At 44.3% G+C, this 22141-nt stretch overlaps 1 protein-coding gene across 4 annotated transcripts in view; it reads right to left on the bottom strand.

Moving 5' to 3' along the window:
• LOC132005178 (KRAB domain-containing protein 5-like) overlaps positions 1–13577 on the bottom strand; it is a 45483-nt gene extending 31906 nt beyond the window's left edge. For 2 of the 4 annotated variants that reach the window (XM_059382028.1, XM_059382026.1), the window contains exons 1-4: positions 13383–13577; positions 5687–5745; positions 1648–1774; positions 1057–1152 (exon numbers count right to left, since the gene is read on the bottom strand). In XM_059382028.1, the coding sequence (XP_059238011.1) occupies positions 1057–1152; positions 1648–1774; positions 5687–5701 (238 nt within the window). In that variant the 5' untranslated portion in view covers positions 5702–5745; positions 13383–13577. Of the gene's footprint in view, positions 1–1042; positions 1153–1647; positions 1775–5686; positions 5746–13382 lie in introns of those variants that run through there. The other 2 variants (XM_059382029.1, XM_059382027.1) reach the window with 2 other exon arrangements.
• Positions 13578–22141: the final 8564 nt, after the last annotated feature.

Here is a 22141-nt window from a genome sequence, read left to right on the forward strand (position 1 = left end):
ATATGACAAAGTCACAAGAAGTTCACAGAAGACAGAATCATGATGCAATTATTAAAAAATAAGGTAATAAATGAGACTTTATAAAAGGCTACAAGTTCAAGTTCTAAATGTGCTAGTTCCCCAATAGCATTTGTCAAGTAGGAATTCTAGGAAACCAAGAGAGACATTATTACACTATCTCACCACTGAGGAACCAAACTCAAAGAGTGGAAATAACTATATGAAAAAAAAAAAAAAAAAAGAAAGAAAGAAAAAGAAAGAAAGAAAGAAAGGATAAAAAAAAAAAAGAACATTTGAAGGGAAATAAAGCAGTATTTTCTCATCTTAGGGCGGTGCTTTGTTAACTGATGAAGTTACTCAATCTCAGTTTTGTAGGCCTAAGATTAAAGCCTCTGTAACATTAGAAAGTATAAGCCAGAGAACATTAGAAATCTGTCTCAAGGGGCACCTGGGTGGCTCAGTGGGTTAAGCCGCTGCCTTCGGCTCAGGTCACGATCTCGGGGTCCTGGGATCGAGTCCCGCATCGGGCTCTCTGCTCAGCAGGGAGCCTGCTTCCTCCTCTCTCTCTCTGCCTGCCTCTTTGCCTATTTGTGATCTCTCTCTGTCAAATAAATAAATAAAATCTTTAAAAAAAAAAAAGAAATCTGTCTCAAGTGTTCTGGGAATTTCTGCACCAAACCCCCTGACTGCTTATCTCATGATGAAAACCAGAATTTACAAAGACTTTAGCGTAGAGGTCGTCAGAAATACGATGACTTCCCCACGGTCCTCATAGCAATGGAGGGAGATTAAGGAGGCCTCCGCCTCCAATTATAAATGATTATATGCTGGATCATCACTGGAGCTGAAGGAGATTCCCTAGAGAATGAAAGAACTTGATAATGTTGGAGAGCAGATGTCCCTCTGGGAGAGAGAGAGAGAGAGAGAGATAAAACCGGACATGTCTCCAACTGATTTTCATTCAAGGAGAGCTACCCGAACCACAGCTTAAGTTCTACCTTCCTCCTTAAGACTTGGACCTCCCCTCTGTCATCTGCCTCATTCATTCCCAACTACCTGGATGGAAGCCTCCAGACTCCTTTCTCTTCACATCCCAGAGCTGCTTCTCTTGCTCCAAAAACATGATCAGGTCTGGCTTTGACAGGAGGAGACCTGTTTATGAGGAAAAAGGAAAATGACTATTGCTGCTGATTCTAACTTCCCATGAGTCTTGTGTTCAGTAGAGTAGAGATGATATTAGACAATTTTAGAAAATGGTTTCCCAAAAGCTGTTGCCCAACAGTCCATTTAGAACACACCGAAGGCATTTCCAATGTTCACATCCTGACCTCCACTTCCAAGTAGCAGACATAATAAGAAAAGTATATTTCAGTCTCAGATGTAAGCAGCACTATTCTATGTCACTCAAAGTTGAAAACTGCCACTCATCTTCACAAGCCATGATGTTGCCTTGAGGAAGGAGGAGCTGAGGCTGAAAAGGAAACATCATGAAGATTTGTCTCTCCATCCACAAAGCCCTACTTTTTTCCCTTTCTGCCTGTATCTGGAATCCAGTCATTCCAAGAGAAATCTCCCAAGAGACAGTCTTCACAGGAAGTGACAAAACCCTGTGTGGGGCTTTAGAAACCTGGAAGGAGTCTTCCTTACCCAAGAAATGGAGATGTCCATAGTTCTCTAACATCACATCCTTGTACAGTTGCCTCTGGGTGTGGGTCAGGCGTCCCCACTCCTCCTTGGAGAATTCTATGGCCACATCCCTGAAGGTGAGCAGTCCCTGTAACAAATACCACAGTCACCAAGTAACCATCGACAAAGTGTGTCCCTAAGATGGTCCCTAAGATGAAGAGAAAGTGTCAGCAGCTAGAACCAGACATGACCTTTTCATCTCCGTGATATGAGTGTGGGAAGAAAGAAAACCTATGGGGCAGGGCGCTGCCTGGTTGAGAACTTTCACTCCTTTCACTCTCAGAAGTCAACTCTATCCAAGACACAGAGGTGACAGCCCTCCTTGTCCAGTGCAAAATGTTGGGATGTGGGAGAGGAACCAATGGTCAAGCAATTCTAGACATGTTTCTGATGTGAAATATTGGGGTTCTGGAGTGAATGATGAAGGAATTGTTGATATACCCGTGGTACAAACACTGTGGTCCTAATGCAAGGGACGAGGAAGGTTGTGAGCAGTGACTACGCGTTCAGATGGGGAGGGGGTGAGGGATAGCAGGAGGCTTTAAGGAATTTGGAAGCAAGTTTCCAGGACCCTCAGGGCCTCCCAGCTGGTGTTTTGATGAGGCCAGTCACTGTATAGTAACCCTTTAGTCAGGAGACCCTCCAGATATCTACCAGAGAGCCACAAGCTTGAAGGATCATGGCCAAGCTACATTTAGGGAATAGAGTTCAAGGGAGTTTCCAAAGGAATTTTCATCTGTTAAAGTGGAATTACAAGATCCTGGAGGTATACTGTCAAGCTAAGGCTGTTTTTTGCATCCAACAAAACATTAACCTTGAGACATTTGTGAGTTCCCTGAGGAATGTCCCACTCTGTTTTTCTCAGGTATTTATCAAGAGATTGGAAGCTGAAGGAAATTGAATTTTATCCACATCTCTTTTGACTTTGTTTTCCTCCTCAGAAACTATAAGCAAGAGGGAACCAGATAGTTTAGTTGCTCAGGGTTTGCCTTCAGCTCAGGTCATGATCCCAGACTCCTGGGATGGAACCCTCAGTTGGGCTCCCCACTCAATGGGTAATCTGCTTCTCCTTCTTTCCCTGTGCTCATTCATGTGCTCTCTCCATCTCACAACTGAGAAAATGCATAAAAGAAAGAATGAAAGAAAGAACGAACCTACAAGCAAGCGAAACACAGAAGAAAGAAGTTTACACCTGAAATGCCACAGTTCCTGCATATTCCTCAGTATCCCATGTTCCTTACAAATGACAGGAAGGAAAATAGGAACATTTCAGGGGAGGATCCGGCAGACAGCACCAAGCCAATAAAAGAAGTTCCCATCAGCTGAATGGAAACAAACGTTATCAGCGCCTAATGCACATCAAAGGACACATCACTGGAGTTTCCACTGGGCTGAAAACAGGATTTCAGAATATAAATCTGATTTTGGAAATACAGTAGATATACATAAACAACTGAATTACTGTAAGATTTGTAGAGGCTACTTTTAGGCAAGGAGGCTTGAGCAAAGGAATGGAGGAAGGGTCCCAGTGTCCCCTTGGCTGAGTCCAGACAGGCTCAGCAGGGGACCCACCTCAAAATTTCCCAAGAGCATAAGGAACCAATGGGCTTCTGACAACCAGGAACAGTGTGCAGAAAGGAGCAAGTTCCTGGTTCCCCAGAACTCCTCACCTTCCTTCCCCCTTTAAGAAACAACCCCACCCCAGCCCCCACCCCTTGCAGACAGGCTCTCCTATGCCCTACTGCCAGCTCATCTCTTCGGGTCTTCAGGAAACTTCCAACGCCTTTGTCCTGCCTCAGGGAATTCTGGCAGTGGTGCGGGACAGGCTTCCAGCTGATCAAAGACCCATGTCTGGGGCCCCAAATGACTGACAGAGACACTACACTGAGATGGCAGAGCATCCCTGTGCTAGTAATGATGAGGGAGCAGGAGGTTGGCTAAAGACAAAGCAAAAGCTGGCGTCTTGCACCCCCCTCTCCACCTGCTCCCCTCCGTAATATGTGTAGCATTCCTCAGGCACCCTTGACTGCCATGAACGATAAATAAATAGTTAACTTGCAGAGATCACAATCCTGCAAGACAGGAATCTCCCTTGCTCTACAAATGTCCTAGAGATCTACAAAGAAGTTACTTTATCAACAGCACAAATTTCCAGAGGCAAATAACTCTCAATTCCTCAAGCCCTAATGTCTCCCTCCCCATCATAAATGAAACTAGAGGAGGCTAAGGTAGAAGGGAAGGTAAATGCAAGCAGGATCATAACACCCCACCAAGAATCTCCCAACTATCTTGATATTAATGGCTGGCCTAAAGACGACATTGATCAAGCCACAAGGGCAAGGCCTCCTCCTGGCACCTTGTAGGCCCTCTTTAGCATATGAAAACTCCGTTGAAACCTCCCTTCCCCTCACCTTCCCCCAACCACAGGGTATATAACCTGCCATCCCTCACAACCCAGGGCAGCAGCTCTTCCTGCCCATGGGTCCTGTCCCCGTGCTTTAATAAACCACCATTTTGCACCAAAGATGTTTCAAGAATTCTTTCTTGGTCATCGGCTCCGGACTTCAGCCCACCAAACCTCACCTAGGTTCTAGAACTTCATCATACTTCATTAGTAATACTTAGCTTACTCCTTTCTTTTCTTTTAATTTTTAAGATTTATTTTTATTTTCATCTTCTTTAAAGATTCTGTTTATAGGGGCACCTGGGTGGCTCAGTCAGAGGGCATCAGTCTTCTACTCAGGCCAAGACACAAGGTCCTGGAATGGCCTCCTACATTGAGGTGGTGGGGGAGTGTCTTTACTCAGTGGGGAGCCTTCTACCTCTGCCCCTAACACACCCTATTTGTGCTCTCACTCTTTTTCTTACAAATAAAACTTTTTACAAAGATTGTATTTATTTCAACAAGAGACAAGTGAGAGAACACAAGTAGGCAGAACAGGAGAGGAAGAGGGAGAAGCAGGATCCCTGCCCACCTGGGAGCCTGATGTGGGGCTGGACCCCAGGACCCTGAGATCATGACCAGAGCTGGAAGCAGAGGCTTAACCCACTGAGCCACCCAAGTACCACAATAAATAAAATTTTGAAAAAAAAATTATTGTATTTATTTCAAAAGGAGCAAGAGAGAGACCACAAACAGGCAGTAAAGCAGAGGGGGAGGAAGAATCAGGATCCCTGCTGACCTGGGAACCCAATGAACCTGGATCTCAAGTCCCCAGGATAACGACCTGAGGTTGAGGCAAAAAGCAGACTCTTAACTGAACCATCCTCACTCCCCAAGACAGACTTATATTTTAGAGGAGGTCGGGAAGGGCAGGAGAGGAGTAAAAAGAATGTTAAGGGGACTCCCCTCTGGGCACAGAGCCTGAAGCGGGGATACGAGACCAGGACCCTGAGATCCCGACCTGAGCGGCAATGGACAGTCAAACCTTAGTTGACTGAGGCCCCAGGCACCCTCTTCTAGTGCATTTTAAGTAGAATATCTCTCTCATGTGCTAAAGATGGACACACACACCCCCTTTCTTAGAATGAGACGTTTCCAAGTTTTTCTGGACTCATACCCACCGAGCTCTTATCTGCATTTCCTTCCTCCCCGGCTGCACACAACTGATCGAGAATTCAAATGAGCCCGAATGAGAAATTATTTCCCTCCCTGATATCCCAGGACCAGACCTCATCAGCCATAAGAATTTAGGACTCCACACCTTCCCCTCTGGATCTGCCACCAATGGAATATTGTCACTCCTCGCGAGACCTTAATTCAAAGTGACAATGGCTGATGTCCTATCGAAGCCAGGTTGGGGACAAAGGACAGAAGGCTCTAGGACATAGAGAAGCATTCTAAAGATCTAACCATGAGTACATTTCTGACCAGATCTTAAAAACAGGTAAACGTAGAAGTGAGAAGCACGCGCACTAGAGGCATCTGCATCTGCAGCTTCTAAACGCGAGGGTCTGCGGAGAACCAGAGCACATGGCTCCGCGGGGACACCAGACTCACCTGAGAACCGGCCATTTCTGTCTTCGCCTCCACCTCTAGATTTCGTCCTCATGAGGTATCTGGGGGAAAATCACAGCTGCATCAGGAGAAAATGCCCTGAAATCCAGCAACAGAGCTCCTTGTCCTCACACCGCTCGCCCGCGGGCAGGACTCAGAGATGCAGAAAAGGCCCAACTTCCCAGTCCTTCGCGTGAGGAGCAGCTCAGAAACTGAGCTCCCCTGAGGACACTCATCCCTGCATTTTCCTCTCCTGCTTTGTGGGGAGGGAGGGGTCCCCTTCCACTGCCACTCATACCTTCAGCATCAGCATTGGAGCATGACCGTCCCAGACTCAGGGAGCAGAGACCTTGTCACCTCTCCAAGACCAGAGCTGAAAATCTACTCTCAGACAACCACCAAAAGCCCTCAGGCTCCCACCCAACCCAACCCCTCTCCCGGGCCTCAGGGAGAATCACCTGAGCCCCTAATTAACACCACTGTTGTTTTCGCCCAAACCAACTGACAGAAAGTGAGGGGGAGGCCCACAGAGAAGATTCTTTCTGAAACTCCACAGGTGACCCGGCTGGGAGGGAACTGGGGATGTGACCAGGTCAAGCAGGGGAACCAACGCTGGGGCTGGGAGCAGAGTTGAGGCCTGCCTTCCCACCATCAGAGTTTCTGGAGACTGACACCTTCTCCCTCTTTCTGCTACACAGAGAGAGACAGCTTACACACATATAAATGCAAATGTCTCTTTCAAAGTAAACACAGGATTTCAGAGTTTTTTCCTTTATCTTCCTTGATTCAAAATAACTGACCCGAAAATAATGTTCAGGCCAAGGAGACATATTTTTGGGTGACTAAATATTCCCCTCCAGTACCTGTATCTGTTCATAAGGACCTGCCACACAGTCTTCCACACTGCATGTTCTTTTTACTTTCCCATCAGTGATATGAGAATTCTAACTCTCAGCATTCTCAGGAAAATTGGGTGTTGTCGCTTTTCTTTATTTTAGCCATTCCAGAAAAGACTGAGTGGTTTCTCACTGTAAACTATGCAGTCTTCTTAAAACAGCTGTCTTGGTCACTGAAATGAAAACCACTTGGAAGGCATCAGGTTGAACAAACATAAAAGCAATTAATGCTTCAGTGAGACTCCATTTCCAAATAAGTAACCTTTCTCTTCTCGCTTCTCAGCCCTTTGATTAGGAACCTGGTTCTTAGAATATAAGTGAGGTTTGGTGTGTGAGGTGCAGAGCTGATGACCAAGAAAGGATTCTTTAGACATTTTTGGTGCAAAATGGTGGCTTATTGAAGCACAGGGACAGGACCTTGGGCAGAAAGAGCTGCTGCACTGGGCCTGTGAAAAGTGGTTCATTATATACTCGCCAGTTGGGAGGGGGTCAGGGATGGTGTAAGTCTCTAAGGAGTTTTGGAAGCCAGGTTTCCAGAACCTTGAGGAGCCAGGTATTATTGGGGAAAACGTTATTCATTATTGGCAATAAAACCTTTGTTGTGAGACCCTTTAGATGTATGTCAGTGGGCCATATGCTTGGGAATGATGTCAACATGTATCTTGGAGCATTTGGAGATAAAGTTACAAGGAATAGTTACAGTAGACTTCCAGGATCCTGGTTGGGGGAAGGGGTCTGTCAGGCTAGGATTGCCCTTTGTCCTTAGCAAAACCTCAGGGTGGAGGTTTTTGAATCCCTAGAGGAGAGTCACTCTGACTGTATGAAGGGCTTGTCAGTGGATAAGGAAATTGAGTAATTTTTCTTCTGCCTCTGCTTCCCACCTCAGTGAGACTCCATTTCCAAATACGTAACCTTTTCCTTCTCCACAAACCTCTTCTCCTCACTTCTCAGCCCTTTGATTTAGGAACCTGGTTCCACCCTGACAACATGATGAACATGGCTGGCAGCACAGACACAATTCCTTTGGAAATGGGACATAATCCCAGATTTCCCTACAAACCCCCAGCCCTTTTCCCAGGCGGGCTGCAGGTTTGAAGGCCCGACCTGCTAAGGCCTCCATGGCTGGCAAAGCAACGAATCTACGGCTGCCTTTGATCCCCAGCTGTCTGCATGTTCTCTTTCGGGTCTGCAGTGTGGAGGTCAGTTCACACAACAGAATGAATGTGAGGACAGGAAAATTTGTTTTTCCTGTGCTGTTCTCAATTCTTTGGCTGGTCTAAGACTTAAAATGATATTGATATAAGACATTTTCAGTAGAGAAAACAATGAAGTTCTTAATTATGGGAGCAAGAAAGACATGAGGCTCAAAGACAAGTGTTTGAAGCTTCTGTGTCACGGTGACTTAAGAAGGAGGAGGTAGGATTTCAAATTTCCAAAGAGGGGATTATATTCAGAGGAGAAAGGGAGGACAAAATATTTATCAAACAACATTTGTCCTCCAGGTAGACAACTCTTCTTCTTCTTTTTTTTTTCAATTTTATTTTTTTCCCCAATGTTCCAACATTGTTTATGCACCACACCCAGTACTCCATGCAATACGTGCCTTCCTTAATACCCCTCACCAGGCTCACCCAACCCCCACCCCATCCCCTCCATAACCTTCAGTTTTTTTTCTCAAAGTCAACAGTCTCTCATGCTTCATCTCCCCTTCTGAGTTCCCCCAATTCACTTCTCTCCTTCTCCTAATGTCCTCCGTGTTATTCCTTATGCTACACAAGTAAGTGAAACCATATGATAATTGACTCTCTCTGCTTGACTTATTTCACTCAGCATTCTCTCCTCCAGTCCCATCCATGTTGATAGAAAAGCTGGGTATTCATCCTTTCTGATGAAGGCATAATATTCCATTGTATATATGGACCATATCTTCCTTATCCATTCATCTGTTGAAGGGCATCTTGGCTCTTGGCACTTTGGTGACTGTGGGCATTACTGCTATGGACATTGGGGTACAGATGGCCTTTCTTTTTACTACATCTGTATCTTTGGGGTAAATACCCAGTACAATTGCAGGGTCACAGGGTAGCTCTATTTTTAATTTCTCAAGAAATCTCCACACTGTTTTCCAATGTGGCTGCACCAACTTGCATTCCCACCAACAGTGTAAGAGGGTCCCCCTTTCTCCACATCCTTTCCAACACCTGGTGTTTCCTATCTTGTTAATTTTGGCCATACTAATTGGTGTAAGGTGGTATCTCAATGTGATTTTGATTTGACTCTCCCTGTTGGCTAATTATGTTGAACATTCTTTCATGTGTCTGTCATATAGGTAGGCAACTGTTTGTGATATAAACTGTTAATCTCTGGTATCCATGTAGGAAAGAACGTTAGGGCTTGATACCCATGGCAAGTAAGGAATTCTTGAGATGTCTACAGTGCAAAAGGTGATTTTATGAAATCATGGGGACAGGACCCAGGGGAAGAAAGACCACACTCTATCATGAGGTGTGTCCCATTATATACTTTGAAGTTGGAGGGGGTTTGGGATAGCTTAAGAATCTAAGGAATTTTGGAAGCAAGGTATCCAGGACCTTGATGGGGGCTATTGGTTCTTGGGAAAAGGTCATTTATTGCCAACCAAAAATCCTTAGTCAGGGAACCCTTCTGATGTCTATCAGCCAGCCATCTGCTTGGAGGATGATTACCACTAGGTAGCTAGGGGGTTGTAGAGAAAAGGTAAGTTTCCAAAGGAAATGTTTTATGTTAAAGTAGACTTACAGCATCCTGGTGGGGGTTGGGGAGTTCAGGTCAGGATTGTCTTTTCCCGTTAGCAACCTATTATGATGGCAGTTGAGTCCTTGGAGGAATATGACTCTACCTGTTTCAAGTATATGTCAATTACCTGTAGGTATAAGGATATTAGTATTTTTTCTTCTGCCTTTTTTTCCCACATCATGATCAGCTCTCTTCCTAATAAAGGTCCTCCACCTAATTGATTCTTGAATACACACACACACACACACACATAACTTGGCATCATAGCAGAAGGCAATAATGCCATTTGTATCACAGGACAAACCTTGAAGACAGACTTCTTTCTTTCTTTCTTTTTTTTTTTTTTTAAGATTTTATTTATCTATTTGACACACAGAGTTCACAAGTAGGCAGAGAGGCAGGCAGGGAGAGGAAGGGAAGCAGGCTCCCTGCTGGGTAGATAGCCAGATGCAGAGCTGGATCCCAGGTCTCTGGGGTCATGACCTGAGCCAAAGGCAGAGGCTTTACCCACTGAACCACCCAGGTGCCCCTCAAAATAACAGATTTAAGCAAAACATATTTGAGTATGGTTGACCCATCACTAAAATATTTGGTAGTAAAATCATGCCAAATACAACATTTGAAATTATATCTCGGCAAGAAAGTTTCAGCAAACACTATGATCAGCAGTCAACACTGAGAGCATTTTCATAAAAGTGAGTCTGGGACTAGGAGCCCAGTCTGGGCTCTTCCTGCTCACTACACAGAGGATGCCTGAGCGGGGACCCAGAGAAACAGGTAAAGGTGGAAACAAGACAAGGGAAGTAGGAGGCTAGAACTGTTATTATTCATGGATGACGTGATTACATACCTGAAACAGCAGAGATTGTATTTCAAGTGTCAGACCAACAAGAGAATTGAGAATGTCAGGGAGGGAGAACTTCCCCTGCCCTGTGGTCCATCTCACTGGCCTTAGAATCAAGTTGACATGAGATAGGCATACGTCCGTGGAACCCACACAGATATGCAAGTCCAAAAACAACAAGGCACCACGAAGCTTACTTGAGCTAAGGAGAGGGGCAGTGAAGAAGACTCCTTGGCAAGGTGAAAAGAGAAGCTCGGAAAAACAAGACTGTACCATCAGGCAGACAGGGGCCTCAGTTAACACTTGTCTTCCTGCTGCAGGCTCACCTTTCCGATGTGTATTAGGCAGTTACGTGGGAAGCAGAGGGCCCTTCCTGCATCTGCTGGGTTTTTATTACATTTACCTTAGAACAACTTTTATGTGCCACCTTTTGGAGCAGCCTGCTTTGTGTCCCTACAAGAACACAGAGCAAATCCTTAACATAGTGACATCAGTCTTCCTGCTTTACTAGCAGTAATTTAAAAATTATGCAAACAAAAATCGAACGGGTTTCATTTCCCATCAGCAAATACACTGTGACTCTTTCTTATTAGACATTTCTAGATTTGCGCAAAGGAGAACATAACATTAAACATATCAGGTGGTCTGGTTAAATTAGTTTTTGACTTAATATAAAAGATTATCAATAGCCTTACTATTATGAGTTGAACTGTGCTTTTTCTCAGAGAAGGTATTGTTAAGTCCTAACCCCCGCCCCCACCTTGGCCCCTGGCTTCCTCAGTGTGATGTTACTGGAAGTGGGGTCATCACTGATATAATGAGTTAAGATGAGGTTATCCTGGAGTAGAGCAGGCCTCTAATTCAATATGACAGGTGTCCCTATATAAAGACATGCATCTTGTGAAGATGAAGGACTGAAGTGATGCACAACAAGCCAGAGAAAGTCAAACTCTGCTCACCAAGACCAGAAGCTAGAAGAGCCAAGGAAAGATTTTTTCCCTAACAGGCTTCAGATGGAACAGGGCCTTTAAGACACCTTCCACACTCAGAACTAGGAATCAGTACATTTGTTTTTGTTTTATTTTGGCTGCTCTTTCTTTCTTTCCTTTCCTTTCCTTTTTTTTTTTTTTTTTAACAGCTCTGTTTTAGGCTACCCTATTTGTGGTACTTTTTTTTTTTTTAAAGATTTTATTTATTTGCAAGAGAGAGAGAGAGAATGCACACAGGCAGGCTCCCTACTGAGCAGGAGCATCTTGCGGAACTCTATCCTAGGACCCTGAGATCATGACCTGAGCTGAAGACAGACGCTTAACAACTGAGCCACCCAGGAATCCCTATTTGTCGTACATTGTTAAAGCAGCCTTAGGACTCCCATATGTTTAGCAAATGCACAATATAATAGTGTAAAATTATATACCAGATACTAAGAGTCTTTTCAATATATAATTATTATAAAACCCTTGAGACCTCATCTGTGATACAATTTAAAGGAAAAACACTGGAAATTAAAAAATAATAATAATAATAAATTTGGAATCGAATTTAAATGAAACTTGAGGATACAAAGATAGGAAAAACAAAACAAAATAAAGCAAACCCAAAACCAGAAAACAAACAAACAAAACAAAACAAAACAAACCCAAAAAACAAAAAACTGAAAACCCTTGTATGGGGAATACTATTTCCAGTGGGGCACTCGGGCTGTACACATGCCACTAAAAGAGGACTTCGGGTGCCTCCATTTTGACCTCAAACTTTCTGGTTGGATTCTTTCCAGTTGGAGTCTCAGCTCACATGGAAGATCCGGAGAGCCAATCATCCTGAGGGAAACTGAAACCACCCCCTCAAGCAGTTAAGAATGGCCCTAAGCCAGCCAATCCCCACCAATGATTGACTCACAGATGCCCTCACTTTGACTTCCACTGCCTACCTGCACTACTCATCCACCCACCTTTGCCCTACATTTTCCTTAGAAACCTGGGAGTATTTTCAATACTTTGGATAACAGTCTTTGAGAGGCTACTCTGCTGTCTTGTCTGCCACCTGAGAATAAATCCCTTTTTCCTTTCACCACCACTGGTTTCTCTGCCTTTGAGTTTTGTCAGCGGGATGGCAGAACCTGGTCTGTTTGGGACTCCAAGAGATGTGGATCCCAGCCCTCCGCTGTGATGTGGGAAACATAGGCAGAAGAGAAATTATTAAATTCCCTTACTGCTACAGCCCAATGACAAGTCCTTCAAACAGGCAGAGTGACTTTCCTCTAGGAATTGAGCTGCCTTGATGCTAATACTTTGCTAAGGACAAAAGGCAATCCTAGCCCAACCCCCTGGATCCTGCACATCTACTTTAACATGTAAAAACTCCTTCAGAATTTTCCTGTAGCTCTAATGTACCCCCCATCTCCAGCCAATATATGTGTTGGCAATCATCCTCTAAGCATATGGACCCACTGATATACACTGGAAGGGTCTCATGACCTAGGTTTTATTAGATGGTAATAAATGACCTTCCCTTAACAGCTAGCCCCCTCAAGATTCTGGAAACCTTGTTTCCAAAATTCCTTAGAGACTTACACTGTCCCTAACCCCCTCCCAACTTGAAAGTATATAATAGGCCACCGCTCATGACCCCAGTGCAGCTCTTTCTGCCCAAAGGTCCTGTCCTGGTGCTGTAATAAAACCACCTTTTTGCACTAAGACGTCTCAAGAATTCTTTCTTGGCTGTCACTTCGGGCCCTAACATCTTTCTTACATCAAGCGGCTGTTGCACAGCTGTCCCCCAGTCACAGCACGACTAGCACATCCCCTGCATGGGATGATCCTGGGGATGGAACAAACACGACTTGTCACGGGACACGAGCCTGTCACCTTCTGCAGGGGTAGCAACAGTGAGCAGAGCCCAGGCTAAAGGGGCCCTTGGCGATGCTGTGGGGGTGGCGCCTCAAGACAGGGTAAGGTGCACAGAAGCCCAGGATCAGGGAGGACATCGGGCAGGTGGCGGCCGCTGGCGGGACGGCGCCCCCCGAGGGGCATCCAGCCACTGGTGGGGACTTTCACACGGCACTGGGTGCGTGAGGAAGGTGGGCCAAGGGTACCAAGCAGAGAAACGAAGAGGCAGGTGGTGCCCCCCCCCCCGCCCCCCAGAGCTGGAGAGGGGAGCAGGGATGGCCTCCCAGGGATTTTACCTGCAACGGACGCGAGACCCAGCCCTCGGATTGTGTCGGACCGATATCCGGGCTCATCACCAGAGAACACAGAGGCCTTTAGTATCCTACCCCCGCCGCCCCCCACCCCCACGTATGGGCCTTGGCCGACTGAGGGCCGCTGCGCTACAGCCTGAAGCGGAAACAAAGTGCCCCTCAGCAGGGAGACTGCCACTCCTCCGGATCCGCTTCCGGGTCTGCCGGAAATACGCCCCGGCGGTGCTGGGAGGGGGTAAAGGGCGGGTCCGCGGCGGTCGCGGGGGCGGGGGCGGGGTCTACGAGTGGGCGGGGAGTCGGCTTCCCTTGTGCCCCGCCCCGTCTGCCAGACTGAGCTTGGTCCGGTTTGGATTCGTTTGTGTTCTTCCGGCATCACGCGGAGCCCCTAGCAATCCCTCCTGACTATTCTACAGTAAACGTTTCCAACCGTTCAGGGTAAAAGCTTACTGTGCTGTGGACACTTAGGCCGGAAGCTGAGATGTTTTCCTCTTACTAGGCGGGAAAGCTTTGAGTCTGAAGCTGCCTCTGCTAGCAAGTGGAGACGTGAGGGGGCGCTGGGACCTCGGCGGGGATCTGTGCCGACTGTGGCTCCACTCCGGACCTGTACCTGCAGCCCAGACAGAGAGAATGGCTTATTTAGGTGATGGAAGACTGGAGATGTCTGTTCAGGTTACACAAGCTGGAAGGGTCAGGCCTACCGCGCCTGTGAAGAACGTGTGGCTTTGTACCCACTTCCACCAGAGCACAGCTTCCGTTCTTCACCCCCCGCAGGACGGCTGAGCAACCAGAGGATTCAGGTCCAGCAGCTTTCAAGGAACAAGGATGGGTGGGTGGGTGGACAGGAATCTGATGGTTTAGGTCACCAATCTATTGCTTTAAACCATGAAATAGGGGCACCTGGGTGGCTCAGTGGGTTGAGTGTGGGACTTCTGATTTCAGCTCAGGTCGGGATTTCATGGGTCCTAAAATCGAGCCCCTCTTAGGGCTCGTTCCTCAGTGGGGAGTCTGCTTGATATTCTCTGCCTCTGCCCCTCCCTCAACGCACACAGGCTCTCTCTAAAATAAGTGAAGAAATCTTTTTTAAAGAATCAATTTAGGGATGCCTAGATGTTTGGCTCAGGTCCTCATCCCAGGCTCCTGGGATCAAGTCCCATATCGGGCTCCTTGCTGGTCTGGCAGCTTGCTCCTCTCTCTGCCTCTGCCTGCTTGTGCGCTCGCGCGCTCTCTCTCTCTCTCTGACAAATACATAAATAAATAAAATCTTTTTAAAAAATCAATTTAAAAAGCCTTGAAAATAGGTACTAGTTACTTTGTTCTTCTACCTTCAGTGTGTTGAGCTATATATTATATGCTGGAGGTGAGCCATAAATCCATGTATCTTGAAATAGTTGGATGGTATCTACTTTTTTTTTTTCAGTTCACTGAAATTTTTCTTTCTTTTTTTTTTTTCCCTACTGTAATCCCACATTTGATAGGCATATTGTTACAGAATCCGAAGTCCAGGTTCCTGTGGCTCGAAGGCCAATACCCAAGAGACAAGACATGATTTTTTTAAATTTTTTATTTTATTTTTTTTTTTTAAGCATACTCCACACCCAGCATGGGGGGCAACGTGGGGCTTGAACTCAAGGCCCTGCTATCAGGACCTGAGCTATGATCAAGAGTTGGAGGCTTAACTTGCTGAGCTACCCAGGTGTTCCCCAAGAGATGAGTAATGATTAGAAAGGAGTTTGAGCTTGATTCAGGAGTCTGGCCATCTGGAGAGAAGGCAGACTCTGATGACACCAGCTACAGATATTATCTCAGTGCTTAGAATTTGTACAAGGGGTCTGGTTCCTTATGCCCCAGGGGTTGTGCAAGGGTGTCAGGGGTCTGGATCCTTAGTACCTAGAGATTACACAGGGGGTCTGGTTTCCGTTTGGTGAAGCGCAGAGGTGCTCTGTTGTTTCTAGGAAAGAATGTATGACCTATAGATATTCAAAGATAAGATAATCACAGAGGCTAAGACTGTTTGCTATAGTTTAAATACTTCTAGATTGACTGGAGAGGCAAGACAGCTTCACTATGTATGTGTTCAAGTGGAATAAAGAGTATTTCTTAGGGCACTTGGCTGGCTCAGTGGGTAGAGCATGCAACTCTTGGTCTCAGGGTCATGATTTTGAGCCCCACATTGGGTGTAGAGCTTACTTAAAAAAACCAGAACACATCATTTACCAAAAGTGTAAGAAGAAACAGTACTTAAATACAAATATTTTATTGTAGAGAACTATCATAAGCTATTTCAGCAAAGATAAAAACTAATGAGTTTGTGATTCAGCCCAATCATCAGAGGGAAACATGTGCCAAATAACACCAATCCTAGGATGCCTACATTCCCCTGAAAGGAAACCAAGTTTCAAAATCTTTCACAGGTTTCAAATTTCTCACTTGTTTCAAAATCTTTCATAAGATTTCCTGACAATCTGGTGAGATATTGCCATGTTGATTATCTTTAAAATGACCAACTCTCAGGGTGCCTGGGTGGCTCAGTGGATTAAGCCTCTGCCTTCAGCTCAGGTCATAATCTTGGGGTCCTGATATTGATCCCTATATCAGGGTCTCTGCTCGGCAGGGAGCCTGCTTTCCCCCACACCTCTGCCTGCCTCTCTGCCTACTTGTAATCTTTCTCTGTCAAATAAATAAATAAAATATTTTTAAAAAAATCATCTCTCCTCAAACAATGAAAACATATGAAGAAGGTACAAAAGCATAAAAACAGTTGGAACATATAATGCAAACTGATGGAGAAGTGGTCCCAATTCTTTTTTTTTAAAACATTTATTATTGAAGTTTAGTGGACATACAATGTTATATTAATTTCAGGTGTATAGCATAGTGATTTGACAATTCTATATGTTGCTTAGTGCTCACCATGATAAATTTACTCACCATACAATGTTAATTACAGTATTATTGACTATGTTTCCCATATTGACTTATTTATTTTATAACTGGGAGTTTGTAGTTAATCCCCTTCACCTATTTCACCCATCACCCCACCATTTCTCTCTGGCAAGCGCCCACTTGTTCTCTGCATTTAAGAGGTTTTTTTTTGTGTGTGTGTGTGTGTGTTTGTTTTGCTTTTTAGACTCCACATATAAATGAAATCCTATGGTATTTGTCTTTCTCTGATTTACTTCACTTTGCATACTGCCTAGGTCTGAGTCTTTATTTTTGTTTTAGTAGTGTCTGTATCCAACAAAGGGCTTGAACTCACAACCCAAAGATCAAGAGTTGGATGCTCCACTAACTGAGGCAGACAGGTGCCCCAATCTTGATTTTTCTTAAAAAAAAAAAAAATATTTTATTTATTGATTTGACAGAGAGAGATCACCAGTAGGCACAGAGGCAGGAAGAGAGAGAGGGGGAAGCAGGCTCCCTACCGAGCACAGAGCCAGATGCGGGACTCGATCCCAGGACCCCAAGATCATGACCCGAGCCGAAGGCAGCGGCTTAACCCACTGAGCCACCCAGGCGCCCCCCAATCTTGATTCTTAATAACAAAAATCTTTTCCATCTGAGAACTGCTATGAAAGCCACATCCTAATACTTTGAAAACATTGGTCTTCATAGATATTATAAGATATAGCTGAATTTGACAAGTACTTATGCCTGTAGAGTTTTCAATATGGTCATCTAGGACAGTATATCTCAAAATCCCTGATGGTAGCCACATGATACAATTCCATCAGAATCTCCGGTATATTTTTTTTGAAATTCCCCAGGTAATTCTAAAGGACTGCCCTGTTTGAGAAATCACATGTAGGATGTCTTTTTTTTTTTTTTTTTTTTTTGACAGAGAGATTACAAGTAGGCAGAGAGGCAGGCAGAGAGAGAGAGAGGAGCAAGCAGGCTCTCTGCCGAGCAGAGAGCACGATGCGGGACTTGATCCCAGGACCTTGAGATCATGACCTGAGCCAAAGGCAGAGGCTTAACCCACTGAGCCACCCAGGTGCCCCCACATGTAGAATGTCTTGAGGCAGATTCAGTTATGAGCTGAGCTTGTTTCCCCTGCAGATGGCTCGAGTACAACCTGTGGTCTGCAGGTAGCCAGAACATCCCTTTCAGTGTGTGATCGAATAAGGTCCATAGAGAAATGTAGAAGCTGGGAAACTTGGCTGGCTTAGTCAGGACAGTGTCTACTGGTTGATCCTGATGTCATGGGTTTAAGCTCCAACCTTGGGTGTAGGGATTACTTTAAAAAAATAAATAAATAAAAGTGAAAGTTTGTTCTATTGTGGTTATTATGTCTGCATCAGGAGCTGTAGACAATGGAGAGAATAGAGAATTCTGAGTGCTGGACTAAGTCTATCTTTCCACTTCCAGGTAAGGGGGCATCTTTGAGGATTACCCCAAAGGATGTGGTGTGGATTAATACCAGGTGTAGGGAGGGTGGGGACAGAGGAGAGGGTTATGTGTTTGGTGGACAGAGTTTTTTTAGGATTTCCAGTGATAAAATAAAGGAATTTTTCAACTTTTAGTGCTTATGGGCCCTGCTCCTGGCCTCCTAGGGAAGTTACACTTTAACATTTCAAGGACATGATGACTTGGCAAAACCTCAGAGTGTGGGCTTTATTTCTGCCTTGAGTATACATTGTACATCTGCTTTGTTAAAAACAAAACTGGAGAGTATTATGTTAAGTAAAATAAGTCAATCAAAGAAAGACAATTATCATATAGTTTCACTCATATAGGGAATATAAGACATAGCCCAGAAACTATAGGGGAAGGGAGGGAAATTTGAATGCGAAGTCATCAAAGAGGGAGAAAAACCATGAGAGACTCTTAATTATAAGAAAGCAGCTGAGGGTTGCTGGAGTGGAGGTGGTTGGGGGGATAAGGTAACTGGGTGATGGATATTAAGGAGGGCATGTGATGTGATGAACACTGTGTGTTATACACAGCTAATGAATCATTGAGCCGTACATCAAAAATTAATGATGTACTATATGTTGGCTAATTGAATTTAAATTAAAAACAAATCAAAAAACAAAACAAAATGACAACAAAAACAAAAACAAACAAACAAAAATAAGGAGCAAGCAAAAAGATAAAGGAAAAAAAAAAACCTCCCTGGTTCCTGAAAGATTAAAATCATGCAGCCTTCCAGATACTAAAAGAAGGTAAAATCCTTAGCTTTCCAGAATGTCTTTTGTCATGATGATTTTTAACTCTTCACATACAAAAAAATCACATAGTCTTGCACTAAATGTTCCTTTCCTGGATCATGTCTACTTTTTGAAGATTGTGTGTCTGGGGCAACTGTCCTAACTTGAACTCAAATAAACTATTTTCCTTTTTTTTTTTAAGACTTTATTTGTCAGAGAAAGACACAGTGAGAGAGGTAGCAGAATTAAGGGGACTGGAAGAGGGAGAAGCAGACTTCCTGCTGAGCAGGGAGCTGGGATCTTGGATCATGACCTGAGCCAAAGGCAGATGCTTAATGATCAAACTTTACCCTTACTTTACCCTTAAAAAAAAAAAAAAATTTTTTTTTTTCTTCATTTTGCTTCAATGCCAGAAAGGAGGGAGGGAAACCAGAGTCTTTCCAAAACTTGTAGGCTTGGTGACTCAGTGGTTTTTCTTCTTTCCAAAATGCTATCTTTCAGAAAGCTTGATTCCTTTCCAGTTTTCCTGTCCCACAAAAGTCCCATTTCAGGTTCAGTTTACTATTTTTTCTCATTTCCAGTAATTAGATGTAACACAGTTTTGTTTTAAACATCTCTGAGTATTATCTCCTGTGATACCATGATTTCTACAAAATATGTATTTGGTCATTCAGGTAACCAAAATTTATTTCAGATATATTTGGTTTTCGTCTGCAGTTCCTAAAAATGCTTCAGAATCATATAATTGAAATGAGAGGCTCATTATTATTATTTTTTTAAGACTTTGTTTATTTGACAGGAGAGACACAGCAAGAGAGGCAACAGAAGCAGGGGAAGTGGGAGAAGGAGAGGCAGACTTCCTGCCAATCAGGGAGACCAATGCAGGGCTCAATCCCAGGATCCTGGGATTGTGAACTAAACCAAAGGCAGTTGCTCAATGACTGAGACACACAGACATCCTCCTCACCCACCCACCCTCCCACCCTGCCCCATAGGCTCATTATTAAAGAATTTGGCCTTCACCAAAGGGCAGGGTTGTCCAGAGATTCAACCTTGTGTTTAGAGGGTTGGGAATTTTATTCCCACCCCTTGACTTCCGGGGAGGAGAGAAAGTCTGGAGGTGGAATCAGCCAATGGCCGGTGTCTTTGTCAATCATGACTATGTAGTGAAACCTCCAAAAAATCCTGAAAACCCAGTTTCTAGAAAGGTTCCTGACCTGTAGAACCTCAACAGCTTCATGTGCCAAAGGATAAAGGCTCCTTTGTTTGCTGTCTTGCTTTAGGTATCTCTTCATCCAGCTGTTAATTCATGTCCTTTAAAAAAAATCATATGTCATTGTTTCTCTGAGTTCTGTGAGTCACTCTAGCCAGTTAATTGAACCTGAGGAGGAAGCTGTTGGCACCACCAAACTGTAGCAGGTCAGTGCGAAGAAGAGGTGGCAGCCTGGGGCTGGTGGCTGGCATCTGAAGTGAGGCCATGTTGGGGGGGGTGGATATTGGGGTGGGACACAGGGTTCAGGAGGCCATCCTGTAGGACCAACCCTTTACCCTCTGCAATCCAGTGCTATCTCTGGGTGGATCATGTCTGAATTGCTTAGTGTCGTGTGGGGGAACACCACACCCTGCCATATTGGGTACACAAGATGACTCTAACAGATACACCTAATGAGTACATTCTCAATGAGAAATAATCAAATAGTTTCACAATATTAAGAATATGAAAGTATCAACATTTATTTATTATTTATTTAGATTATTTATTTATTGAGTACACCAGCAGAAGAGGGACCTAAAGAGGGAGAGAATCTCAAGCAGACTCCTGTTGAGCACAGAGTCTGGCAGAGTCTGACGTGGGGCTCCATCTCATGACCATGAGATCATGATCTGAGCTGAAATCAAGAGTCTAATGCTTAACCAAGTAAATCACCCAGGCACCCCTAAGATATAAGAATTAAAATTTAAAAAAAAAAATACATGCTACATTTTTTTTAAATATTTATTTGAGAGAGAGAGTGTGTGTGCTCAAGCACATGTGAAACTGCGGGAGTGTGTGTGGGGGTGTGGTGGGGAGGGACAGAAGGAGAGGGAGAGGGAGGGGGAGAAGAAGCAGACTCCTGGACCAGCAAGGAGCCTGACTTGGGGTGTCATCCCAGGATCCCAGGACCACACCTGAGCCAAAGACACACACCCAAATGATTGAGTCACCCAGGGACTCCATATTCTATGTATTTTTAACTGATTAAATAAGTAGAATGTGTGTGTGTTTGTGTGTATGCACATGTATATGCAATGGATCTTAAGATTAAAGCAGTTCATTATTGTAATTAGTATTTTATTTTTTTAATTTTCTGGTCTACTGATTGATGGGATACATGAGCACAGGCATATATATTGCTTAGTGGTCTGATAGGTGGTGAGGGGCACCTGGGTGGCTCAGTGGGTTAAAGCCTCTGCTTTCGGCTCAGGTCATGATCCCAGGGTCCTGGGATCGAGCCCCATGTCAGGCTCTCTGCTCAGCAGGGAGTCTGCTTTCCTTCCACTCTCTCTGCCTGTGATCTCTGTCTGTCAAATAAATTAAAAAAAAAAAATATGTGGTGAATATTTCTATGTGTCTCATGAGAACTAAAAATGTTTCTGTTTTTCTTGTATAAGATTTAATATATAATAGTTCAAACTCATTCTTTTGTTGTTCCATTATTGAATATTACTAGTTTGTACCAGCTTTATAACATGGATACAGACAGAGCCATATTAATATGCCTCTGAAAATTGAGGACATACACATTTTACTCTTTTGAGAATAACAGGCTAAAAACTCCACGTGAACAAGATGACTTCGTGACTCAGCCCTGCAGATGGCTATTCCTCCAGTGCTTCACGAGTCATGGAAGAACCCAGCATCATCACATTCCTTGCCCCTGTTTCCTGCCAGCATGTCTAATTGGCATGTACACATGAGAGGCAACATCTACCTGGGTATTTGGGTGACTCGGTTGGTTGGGTAGCGGACTGTTGGTTTCAGCTCAGGTCATCTTCTCCGTATCCTGGGATCCAGCCCTGCATGGGGCTCCCTGCTCAGCTCAGCTCAGCATAGAGGATTCTCTCTGTCCCTCTGCCCCCTGCCCTCTGCAGTAGGGATAAATAAATCTTAAATAAATGAATCTTAAAAATAATAATACTTACTTAAGACTCTTGCATTTCTTTTCATGGCTCCATAGCTCATTTTCATTCTTTTCGGGATTGACTAGAATCCGTGTGCATGGACCACAGTTACTTACTCTTTCATCTCCTGAGGGACGTCTTGGTTTCTTACAAGTTTTGACCTGAGCTATGAATGAATAAAGCCACTATAAACACTTGTGTGCAGAACTTTGCGGGGACATAAATGTCCAATTCATTTGGGTAAAAACCTAGGAGTGTGATTTCTGGATCATATGAGAGGTCATTTAATTTTGTGAGAAATCCTCATCTGTCGTCCAAAGTGCCTATCCCATTTTGCGTTTCTCATCTACAGTGAATGCATGTTCCTGCTGTTCCACCGAGTGTTTGGTGGTGTCATTTTTGGAGTATACCTCTCAAATGTACCCTTAACATATC

This window comes from Mustela nigripes, chromosome 17, assembly GCF_022355385.1.
Source record: "Mustela nigripes isolate SB6536 chromosome 17, MUSNIG.SB6536, whole genome shotgun sequence".
Taxonomy (NCBI): Eukaryota; Metazoa; Chordata; class Mammalia; order Carnivora; family Mustelidae; genus Mustela; species Mustela nigripes.